Source organism: Plectropomus leopardus, chromosome 3, assembly GCF_026936395.1.
Source record: "Plectropomus leopardus strain MGB_pleo_1.0 chromosome 3, ASM2693639v1, whole genome shotgun sequence".
Classification (NCBI taxonomy): domain Eukaryota; kingdom Metazoa; phylum Chordata; class Actinopteri; order Perciformes; family Serranidae; genus Plectropomus; species Plectropomus leopardus.
In genome coordinates this window covers 28,932,019-28,944,518 of record NC_142178.1, presented here as the reverse complement: position 1 = coordinate 28,944,518, position 12,500 = coordinate 28,932,019, and the positions used below count along the sequence as shown (strand labels likewise).

The 12,500-nt window shown below is 39.9% G+C and overlaps 1 protein-coding gene across 1 annotated transcript in view; it reads left to right on the top strand.

Annotated features, from left to right (window-relative positions):
- The window catches only part of sorcs3a (sortilin related VPS10 domain containing receptor 3a), a 319,849-nt gene that overhangs the window by 151,412 nt on the left and 155,937 nt on the right, over nucleotides 1-12,500 (top strand). Inside the window, exon 4 of the mRNA XM_042484973.2 lies at nucleotides 346-504. Within this exon, the coding sequence (XP_042340907.1) occupies nucleotides 346-504 (159 nt within the window). The remainder of the gene's footprint in view (nucleotides 1-345; nucleotides 505-12,500) is intronic.

The window sequence follows — 12,500 nt, the reverse complement described above, 5'->3', positions numbered from 1 at the left end:
TTACCTTCATCCTATTTTGGAGAGATGATGAAAACTCCAAGTCTTCACGTCAGTGCACAGGAAGAGTCACAGAGCCATGGCAACAGAAGTGCCAGAGCTACACTCAAGAAACGAAGCTGGATACACTGTATAGAGGAGCTGTTTGCCAAGAATAAGCCTGACGTGTGCCAAAAGCCAGGCCTTTTCTGCTGACACTGCTCCAGCCTCTAACATCTCTCTTCTACCTTCTCTCATCTCCCTATCTTTCCACCTCTTTACTCAAACTCGCCCTTCAATCTTTTTTTTTTTCACTCCCGTCTTCAAAAACTCATACCTACTCTCCTTCTCCTCCCTCTCTTCTCTCAGATTATGGTGTTGACAGATCCCGAGTTTGAAAGCAGCGTGCTCATCAGCTCTGATGAGGGAGCCAGTTTCCAGAAGTACCGCCTCACTTTCTACGTCTTGAGCCTTTTATTCCATCCCACTGAAGAGGACTGGGCCTTAGCCTACAGTCACGACCAGAAGGTACGTTTGTGCTTGATGTCACATCTCTTCTTCGTCCTCGCCACAATTAGCTTCATGTGATTTACTTAGAGCTGTCTCTACCTTTGTGTCATCCACAGTACGTATTCACCAGGATCTGTAGTTTTCATCAATTTAGCTAATTACCTGATGGTTGGGCATTCATTCATTTTATGAATATGAATTCTAAAATTGTGGTGTAAGCCTTTATTTATCTGAAATAAAGAGAGAGCCAGACCTTTATAAGAGTCAGGCTATCATTAAAGACAGGCCTTTATCTCTGCATCCACCTATTATGTAGGTATTATTACATATATATATTATTTTATTTTCTGTGAGAAGCTTTCTGAGTTTTTTATTTGCTCCCATTTGCAATGTCTGAATGACTTTGCAGTTTTCTGTCGAGGCAAACTGAACACTTTCTCAGTTGTTCCACAATAAACCCCTTCAAGTATGACATATAAGAGCGTGATCACAAAAGAATTCATCACTATGACTGAATTCAAATCTAGCCAACACCAAGTGTATCTGTTGTTAACGTCACATTTTCCGGTGTGTCCAGGTGCTTATCATGTTCTTTTACATCTGAAAATTTTGGGAGAAGCATTGGGCAAAAACTTTTGTTGTGGAAGAGCCAACAGTTCTTGTGTCAGCAAGATTTTATTTCCTTTCCCGAGGGCATCGTGCATTTGGTTGTGTGTTTTTTAACGTTTGTCCACAGCTAATCTCACCAAGTACTGGACCAATCAGCCTAATATTTTGTGTGCACATTTATTACTGTGTGCTCGTACGTCTTGTGGTGCAGTGATTCACAACTGTTGAAAAAACTGTTTTATTTGCTGTTTTATGTCATTACTGACTGCCAACTCGTCTTAACAGGCCAATAGGGGAAGGACGTTTTCCAGAAATTGGCTTGTTTGTCTGTTTTTTTTTTTGTTGTTGTTTATTGATATTATTTTCTACTTCGGTGTGCTGTAGCCGACAGACAAAGGTAACACCGTTAAAAGTCCAGTTGTGACTGACATGGATCAAAGATTTGTGGCTGTGTTCTAGTTGTTAAAAATACAGTCATACTCATACATATAATTACAAACAGACAAGGTGCGTAGCCCTGAACGCTTTAAAATACGCTGTGCTGCATCTGCTGGAATTACAAGAATTGTGTAAAGTGGCTGCAATCAGATTGATCTGCACTCTGCTGAGTGCATTACTGAGTGCACTTTTCTACATTTCCTACTTCCGTTTTCTTGGAAATAACTGCAGTTTTTATTAATTACAAGGAAAACTTTGTGTTTTTTTCAGTTATGTTGACTTTGAAAGAGCTCTTGACCTATTTGGCATTGTACACGTCAGACTCAGATGAACAGTAGAATTGATGCACACAGCCGGTGATATTGTCTCCTATAATTTCACATATTCTTCTTCCTTGAACAAATCTGGCGCCCTCATTACCCTCAATGTAACTAGATCATTAAAAGTTCAATGGGAGATTCACGTATGTTATGCTAGCACCAGCCAGCGTAGCCTCAGGCACGCTACTTAAGCCGAGATGCAAATATTTATTAGTGTGTAATTTAGAGATGTAACTCGCCTGCTGACATAGTGCAGATTTTTCATGTCTTCATATCGACCTGCTGCCTACTCACTAAAATACTCTTGGATCAGATAGCCAACCATCGAAATTATTTTACTGTAAGTGTATCAAGTGAACAGTGTCTCTATTTTTCTCCTAATTAGTATTAAAAAACATGGTTTTGCTTTCATTGGGAAACATTTGCAGGAAGTGTGTAAGCAGTGAGAATGACTTCATCATTGAGTGAAAATGTTATTTCTGTTGGAAAAAGAGCAGCTCAGATACAGAGAGCTTGAGTGAATCATCACTGTGTTGTTGTACTGATGGAAATGATGCTGTGGTGATGCACACAATGCACCATGCAAGCCATTACAGTAAAGGTACTAGTAATTTGTTTATTGCCCTGCATTATTTCGGACCGGCTCTTTGTTGTCTAAACAGAGCTAAGACTCAGTTATTGTTTGAGGCTGTATTTGAGCTTTTATTTCAGAATGGTATATACTACATTAGCCAGAATGCTGTCCCTTAAAGTGATTCTGCAGCCTCCCATTTTTCTATTAGGTGTCACCTTCACTGGGCTTTGTCACACAGTATGGAGCTCTGCACACCATCTTCACACAGCGCTCTTAGATTGTATGCAGCAAAGGTCTGCCATGAAGGTCAGTGACCCGAGAGCCAAAGCCATCACCCTGCAGGGGGTACTTGGTGCAGGACCAGGGTGATGTTTGGTGAACAGTGGTGGCTTTATCAAACCTGTCAATGATAAAGCTTTGAAAAGGTTGTCACTGCATGAGCAAATGTCAAGGTTTTTTCTTGGCAGACTGGCTTCACAGTACCCAAGATATGAAAAAATATAGAACTAAAATCACATAAACATGCAAGAATAACTTTGGCTGTAGATTGTGTTTAGAGATGAAAGCAATGTGTACAATTTAGGGGGTTTTAGTGGCATCTAGTGATGAGGATTGCAACTGGCTGAAACTTCTTCCGGTTAGTATTCCTTCAGTGATCAGGAGGTTTTTACTGGGAGTCAGAATATCCACAGAAGTGTCTTCTTCTTCAAAACAAATGAACAGTAATTAAAACCGGTAAAAACACTGAATAAAGCGGTTTCACGTTCTCCGATGCTATTCCGCCAGCGACAAGCAACTGCTAATGTATGTTCACTCTTTTACTGATCCACATGTTCAGCAGGTTTTCACCGGGAGCTGAAATAGCCGCAGAAGTCTCCTTCTCTCCTAAACAAACAATCCTGGTGATTTCAGCTGGTGAAAACATTGAATAAAGCAATGTCACATTACAAATCAGTGTTTCTCTGATGAAGTTTTGCTCATCAGAGAAGGGTCGCCGGTCCAGCATCCTCTAATGCATGCTACCTTCTTTCTTGGATACTTAAGATCCAGACATTCGATTTTAGGGAGAGCCAAATTATCTGTAGAGGTCTCCACCTGTAAACAGAGCCTGTGATTTAAACCTATAAAAGCTGAATAAAGCAGTTTTACATAAAAAATATTAGTGTCTGTCTGACGCTGCTTGTCGCAGAGGGGCTGCAAACTGTGGTGGCCTGCATGAAAATGCAAACGGCCCTCTTTAGAGCCAGTGATTGGTTTTTCTGTTCAGGGCTTCGCTAGAAACATGGCAGACTGAATGAGGAGCCGCTCCCTATGTAGATTTAGATGGCTCCATCTAAGATAACAAAAACACAACTTATTCTTATTTTCAGGTGATTATACACCAAACAATATATATACTTATTATATTCTATTTTATCTCTGCCAATATGTCCCCCTAAATCCTACATGCTGGTCCTTTAAGGCTCAGTGTAGTTATTTTCATCAGATGAATTAAATGTATTATATTTAGTGGATGTTTTGATTCTTGCTAATTGGGCAGCATCTGTGATTTCTGCCTTCTACAGACTCCTCTCTTCCCCTGTAGCCTCACATCTGCCTCTAAATCTTATTTTCACACATTAAGTATTCTGTCACAGAAAACAAAAAGTCAGAACTTTAATTTGAGTGCAACTACTCTGCTCCGGCATTAAAAACTCAGCATGAAAATTCGTCTGCTGCTATTTTAACCTGCCAGAGTAACTATTAAGACGAACAAGGCAGCCAGGTTTAAGAAGTTCAAATCCCTGTGAAGTCTGGGTAGGAGTAGTTAAAAGAGAGGTGCTGTCTGCCTTCAGCCAAAGTTCTGGGCAAAACATAAAATTATTCTGATGGATTGCAAGGAGTGAAAACTACTCATCAGTCACCGCTGTTATATTATTCCAAAACAGCCTTTCCTAATGTTAATTAAAAACAGCCCTTAGCGTCTTACATTATCTATAAAAATTACAGCGTATACAAAATATGAGGTGAGCCTGACTCACCCATGAAATAGACTCGCAAGATCAATGACGGTAACAGCTATTGATCTCACTGATTAAATACATCTCAGTCATGAAGGTGGGGTATACATCAAGCGGCAAAGTAGAAAGCTTATGAGGCAGAGGCGGCTGAGACTTTGGCAGCTCAACATTAACAAGGTAGTTGGGGTCAGTGCGTGCAATGAAGATTACAGGTATTATGAAGATATGACTAATGTGGCTATAATTTGCATCATCAGTAGGACACCTTGACACCCAAAGCAAAAAAAAAAAAAAAGCCCAGGCATGATTATCACCTCTGCTAGACCCATTTTCATTCCGCTCCTGAATGTGTTATCCACACTGCATCCGCCTCCCTGGGGCTGTTGTTGCAAATAAAGAATATGTTCTTCATCTAGTTAGTTAAAAGAGGTTTACACAGATATTATTGGTTGCTTAATTCGACCTGATTTCCCTCGCAGGCCCCGACACTTCGTCTCGACTGTTGAGCCAGCAGCAAGACGCTTTAATATGCTCATTTTCAGCTTGTAACCGGCTAATAGTTTTCAGACTGGGTCACTCTGAATTTAATCAGCTGTAAGTTGGTGCTTAGCCGTGGTTAAGTGTAGCCCCGAGGACTTAACTTTGAGGCAGGAGTGAAAGTCTTTAGTGAGACATCAGAATGCATGTCAAGACAAATAGGCTGGAGTGAAGTATTTATTGTAATTCTTGATTCTCTTTTATGACTTTTTTTTCTTTTTAAATTAACATTCAGGTCAGTCCCCTCCTTGAGTAAATGGCAGTATTTTTAGATGTAGAACTCTTAGTGACCTTTGCAGGCTCTTATCTCTTGACTGTGAGGGGTTTGTGGAGACAATTACTCATTGATGTAGTCCCAAGTTGGCTTCTGAGAATAAGGCCAACGTTGGTGCTGCCAAGTGAGTGAGTTATGTAAACAGGCTGACACAGAAGAACAGGGGAGGGAAGAAGCTGCACACATAGAATAAATAGGAGTTGTCTTATTTTATTCCCTGTGAACCATCCAAGCTCCCAGAAGACTGGGTGTTAGGGCATCTTGCCTAAAAATCTTTTTTTTTTTTTTTGTTCTTTTTGACAAAAGCCCAGACAAGAAGAGTCTGCTTTTTTTTATAATTTCCTCACTTATTCATGAGAGACTTTCTTGCCCTAGCTGATGTAAAAACTACAATAATTCTGATGGTGTGTTGGCAGATATTTAGTAGCGTTTGAGGGATGCTGCAGAGAAGTACATTTCTCCATATCAGACGAAAAAGAGATAAATATTTCCCTTTATGTTACTTGCAGTGGAATTGTGGGGATTTGTAAACAGAAGGTTTCTATGACGGCAATAAATATTACCATACAGCTGCTCACGCCTCAGCAAACTTAAGAGACAAGGCCGTGACTCTCTAATGGACTTTGTTGTAATTACTGTAAATCATCCAATAATTGCATTAGAGACAAGAGTACAGTGCCATACACTGTAATCAAACATTGTTTGCAATCAGCTATTTCCTTGTTTGAATTGTTGACCTATGACAGGATGGAATAATTTTTAGCTACTATTTGTCATTAATCATAATTATCTTTATTACCATGATTATGATCCGCCATATCCCTTGTGTTGTTATTATTGAGGAGCACTTCAGTACGGTAGTGCAGCGTCTCCATAAAGTTGAAGAAAGGTCAAAATTAGTGAGATTGCTTTTGGTCCCTAATGAGGGTCAAGCTCACAAAAGTAACTGATGCTACACTGTCCATAATGCATCATGATCACCCAGATAAATTTTATGTCATACTCAGCATGAAATGAATGCTAGTATGAGACGTCAAAGAAGAACAGCCTTGCTAGGAGTTTTGAGTCTGTACTGAGACACAGGGCTGCTTACTGGTAACACTAGCATGTTAACATGCTAACAATGATGATGCTACCATGCTGATATTTAGCAGGTGATATATTTACCAAGTTCATGGTTTAGTTTAGTGTGTTAGCATGCTAACATTTGCTAATTTTCTCTAAACACAAAGTACAGCTGGAAGCTGATGGGAATGTTATTCGTTTTCTTGGCCTGTAACCATAAAACCAATTATTGGACAAATTAATGGACAAATTAATTTTTTTTTACTTGATGGTGGTGATAAATTAATCATTGACTATCACAAAAGTCCATTAGAAATCATACCAAGGGGAAATAATCACCCAGTTTGACCCAATGTTGGATGGCAATGCATTTAGTAGTTGTTGCGATATTTTACTTAAAGTCACAAATGTCAACTGTAAGGTCATGCTTCATTCAATAGTTGCTGAGATTTTTTAATTTGGACCAAAGTGTTGGACCCCCAGACCAATAGAAATTCCTTTCTCTGAAGCAACGCAGCCTTTGTGCCTGGAAAACTTGTAGTCTTAAAGCCAAAACCAAGAGAAGCCCTAAATAACTTCAAAATCATTTTTCTCATTTCTCAGATTTGACAAAGCCACAGAAGATGTTTTACCACTGATTTCACAACTGAGTAGTACTTTTAGTGACGTTATGATGGCATGTAAACCCGGTTGAATGCGCCTTTAGAATCCAGTCTTTTCCTCTTGCTAGTTTACAGTCATATGATATTCATAGCATTTTAAATGACTTGGTTTGAGCTATCCAAAAATAAATCTGTGACTGACATATTTTGGTTTTGTGCCCATGTTCTAAAATGTGCCCGTCAGGCACCTGTTGTGACATCCCTGCACACCTCTGAGCAGTGGTCCACTGCACGCGAGCACACACACTTAGAAGGTGTGTTTCCTGCTGGTCTGCTGCAGTCTGACCAGCTGGCAGAAACACAAGTTGAGCACTGACAAATTGAAATTCCCCATCCTCACATTTCCTTTGTACCTCAAGCAGCAAATAAAAAAATGTGCACTTTAGAGAAACAAAGAGAGAGATGCTGGTGTATATTCACACCGTGAGTGTTGAATTTAACGAGGACAGGGGCTTCATGGTTCAGCTCTAACCTCATAGAGAGTCAGTCACACTGACATCTAGTGAGTATTCATGCTGCACTGCAATTGCATTACCCTAAGACGATACACAACAAACCCTAGGTACAGGCAAACATTTAATTTGTGTGTTTGTATTTCCACTGGAGGTGCAACAATCCATTAAGGCTGAGGCCACTGTAGCAGGGAGCTCCATGTCTCAGTGGCTCCAGCAGCTATATTACTCAGTCTGAACACATATGGGATTCAACCAAAGCTCTTCACGGCACTGAGTTGGCAACCTGCTACGGGATTAATGTCATTAGGCAGGTGATGGATGGCTCAGAGTCAAACCGTAATAATACAATAGATCATGACTAAATGATCATATAGGGAGCTGTCTTTGGCAGGTTAATTCTAGACTGTAAAAGAAGTATGCTAAAAAAAAAAAACCATTGGCAGATGGGTCAGGGTCACAGCCAGTTTTTGGAAAATGCATATTCACTATCAAACAGACTGTACAACCAAACAAAAGAAAAGCATTACAAGCCTAAATATGGAGAAAGGCTGTCTGCGAGGTGCATCTCTACAAGTGAGTAGGCACACAATGAAAAGTTTATGATATTAACCCTGAAATAAAGCAGGATGGCGAGAGATTACACCAGGTCAAGCATGGCTTGATTCATCAGGAAATATTTGATTGTGGTTTTGTTGCGTCTTGCATGATGAAACAGGGAAGGAGCTCTGAAATCAAAGGGAAATTATGGATACAGTGAAGCACTGGCGGCTACATGGCAAGGAGAAGCAGGCAGAACAGATGGAGTAACTCGTTCTGATGGAATAGCAGATATGTATTGTCACTCCGTTGTCAAAACAGCAGATGGAGGTGTGATGCCAAGCTGACAGTGGAGTGTATCAACAGCAATGAGAAGAAACTTTTCTGCTACTTGGTAGCCCTTGCTAAAGATCATACTTCAGTCACTGGTTTCATGGGAACAAAGGCACTTTTGGACAGCTATTTTTTTTTCTCAGTATGACTTAGTTCTCAAGTTGTTACTGTGAAATTAAACAACAACAGCAACAACAAAAAAATGCAATAGCTGCCTTCGTCTGCCATGCAAGGCTGGATTATCAAGCGGGCCTTAAAAGTCCCAGGATTCAGTGCATGTCAATTGATTTTGGCAATTCAGTTAATTGCCAATTTGTTACAGAAATAGACCCACTAAAACTCCTCAGGCAGTGAAGGCCCTTAACTCCTCGTCATCAGATCAGTCGTTTAACTCATCTGAACTGTGTCCCCTAGTGGGTTTCTCAAGGCAACAGGCACTTGTGTTTTATTTACTCTGTTAGAGTATTTGAAATGTTTATGGGGATGTTTTATCTGCCTGTTGTTTTGTCTACTCCAAGAACACACAGAGACAAATTATCATCAAGCTGTCATTAAAATGGTAAGAAATTACTGAATCTAGAATCTTGAAAAGTGCAATATCAGTTAAAGAGGGTCACACCAGTGGTTCTCAACCTTTTCTGTGTTAAGGACCCGTAAATTGATAAATATTAAGTCACAGACCCCTGTATGATGAGATTTTGCTTCAGGGACCTCCAGCTGAAAAGATTTTGGTTGTGAGATATGATTAAGACCAGATTTCTATAGTTGTCAATTAAAGTTTAGGAGATAACCATGGATAAAGTGAAACCTACCATCAGAATAGTCTCTTATGACTCTTACTCACACTGGGTCTACGCCTATGATGAATTAAATCGTAAAATGTTTCCCCATTTTTCTGGGGACCCCCTGGAACTCTTAAGGCCTCCTGGTTGAAAACCACTGGGTAGCACAGTCTTCATCAGCAGATGTAATTTGCTCAGTTGCCACGGAAGTGCAGGCATGCGTACATCCATGACTGAGCACCTTGAGGACACATTATCCATGTTGGCTTAAATGTTGGGGTTGATGGCTCATTCTTTACCTTGGTAGAAATTTCTAGAAGACGCAGTTGTTTTGTCAGCAACTTAACTAGATCAAGCATTAATCCTACTACTTAGCTCCCTGCCATTATTCTAAATCCTAAATAGAATTGTTCTCATACTTTTACCAGTATTGGAAATTCCCCCAGTATTGCACAAAATACTGGATCAGGTATCGGCAAGTGTGCAAGTCTATGCACCATTGCAATATTTTTAGAATATTTCGAAAACAGTATTGTCTAGAAACTCACTTTAAATCACCTGCACTTTGTGTATTTTAATTTAGCTTCTTGATATAAAAATAGGTTATTAGAATGCTTTTTACACAATGACGGTGACTCGGTACTCTGTATCAGCCAATACACCAGTTCAGGTATTGGAAATGGTATCTAAAAGGAAAATATGTTTTTTGAAAATCTCAAATCTTAATCTGACAACAAGAAGACATCCTTTTTGAGACAATCTCTCCTAGAAAGCATTTATAGTGTTGCAGTTGTTTGTGCACAGAGAAAGTTCTTATGATGCATACTGGCAGCTTAACCCCAATGGTTTAACCCTCTGGAACCTAAGCAAATTGGCTGGAAAAAAGAAACATGGGAGGAAGGCAATGAGCAACAGAGGAAGAAATAGGATGGAAAAAGTGCTTAAAATTTATAATGATGCTGTACCATAATTGTAGATATCTAGTCATGATAATTAGCTCAAAATATAGCTTTTGTCTACCTTTTTTCTTTTTTCTCCTAGTTATTTTCCCTAGCTTTTATTTTTTAATTTTCTAAATCTCATCATTTCTTGCAAATTTTGGATCATTTCTGACCAAATTGCTAATTTTTCTTTTTTTCTCATGTTTTTGAAAGAAGTTGCACCAATTTTCTTTAGGTTCAAAGGTTTAAATACTTGTGAAAGGTGTCTGAAAGCAGCAGAAGAAAAGTAATTTCGATCCAGGTTTAACAGGGTTAACCAACCCATGCTGCCTTGACAGCTTAGAAGAGGCAAATACTTGCTAGCATGCTGTCTGGCATACCGAGATGGAATTTCTTGATTGTATCCAAGTCATGTCTCTTTGCCCTTGATAAACACCCTTTGTCCTCTGAAGGTGTTTAGAATTCACCAGCTGAAGGAGGAGCCTTTGATATTTCACCATCCCTTGTGACCTTTATGTGTCTCAAGTGGACCTTGAGTTGAGTTTGTTTCGTCATCTGCTCTTCAAGAATGAAATGTCAATTTACCACCTAATCCTCAACCTAAACCCTGCGAAACCTCATCTCATACACTAACCCTGCACCACCCTAACCCTACCCTTACAGATATATTCAGGCACACTGTCTTGTAGTTTTAGACTAGGCACATACAATGTTAACCTCTATTATACGGTGGTCGGCAAGTATAAGCTCTATCATGGAATTTCTTCCTGTTATCCAAAGACCAGATAAAAGTCATACTCATGGGGCCGAATTCACAAACATTCTGAGAAAACTCCCACACAGCTCTTAACTTAGCCTAAAAATGTAGTTAGGAGTCCTTTTACCTTAGTGAGGAGATGTGGATGACCCCGTTGCTAAGTATGATGCATTCTTTTAACAGATGTGATTGGCTGTCACAGATATGCCCTTTTGAAACTCTTAATAGTCCTCCTCTCTACTCCGAACAGTTTTCTACCTTAGGAGCTCTTATTAGGGCTAAGACACTCTGTAAACAATTGACCTTTAAGAGAACCTAATCCAGAGTCCAAAATTATCACTCGCCAAGCGCCAACTGTGGGTAGATTTTTCATTTGGCAAGTAAATCTTACTTGCAAGTAAATATTTGCGCCAAAATAGTTATGTACTTAAACTATGGTGACATGCTCTGCCATGTTTTGGTGTCATTTCGGGGCGGACAGCTCCTGTGCTGTCTCTGTGTCAAACATACACAAACACAGACCTGCACTGGTGCAGTAAAACCTGACTGTCTCGAGCGCAACTGATTCTGCAGTGCTGTTTACCGTACGGGACATCATCTGATCCGCCGGTCCGCTGCAAGCTAGCATACTTTGCTATGAAATATTAACACAGAGGCCCTGTAGTTTGAACCAACCAAGACGGAAAACTTAAACTACACTTCCTCAGTTCGTACATTTCACAATAAAAGCCCTTGACATAAACACTGCATCACCACTTACCAGAGTGAACTTATTAACAAGCTGAGATTATGGTTCAATATATTTAAATAATTTTGCTTTGGATTTTTCTCTGGCCTGGTGTGCATTCAACATAATACACTATTACCTCAATAAAATGTACTGAAACAAATATAAATGTCAAACAGAAAAGGCATTTTATCATTTTTACTGGTAAAAAAATATGCTTGGCCGGTAGGGTTTTTCTATCTACCAGCCACCTTAGCCAGTCAGTCAAAAGTTAATTTTGGACACTGACCTAATCTTAACTTTAAGGGGAAATTCTTTAAAAAAACATCATCATTCTATGAATTTTATTAGAATTTTATCACCAGGAGCAACACTTTGTACTGGGAATCTTTGTGAATATGACTCTGATACAGACGTAGAGACAAGTCTTTTAGTAAACACCCCATGTTCTCTGGAGGTGTTTAGAATTCACCAGCGTCAGGAGGAGCCTTTGATATTTCAACATCTGTTGTAACCTTTACATGTTGCTTGCATAGCCACTGTCCTCTTCAAGCCGTGTGCGCCTGTCTGTCCACTTTTAGCCTCACGAAAGAGACACATACGTGGGTGGATAGAGGCAAGAGGCTGAAGGGAAGGGGACTGTCAGCAGGTATGTGTGAGGTCTGTCAGAGGAGGCTGAGGGTGAGAGAGGTAGGGATGAAGGAACAGAGGGAAGGGAATGAACCAATAAATGAGAGAAAATGAAGACTGATGGACCGTGCTTAATTTCCTGTTCAATAAGTCATTTCTATGTATTATAGAGGCTTCGCTGACATCCTCTGTTTGCATTGCAACAAGTGATATCAGGTATCAATTCCTCCGTCTGTTGGCTCGTCTTTCAGCTTGTTTGTTAGCTTGCTGTGTATTCCCTCATCGTCAGCCCCGCTGACTCTGTAGACGAACCGACCCTGATATGACACGCTGGCTTAAAATCACTTCTTCAAATCAAACCAGCTCCCTTTAT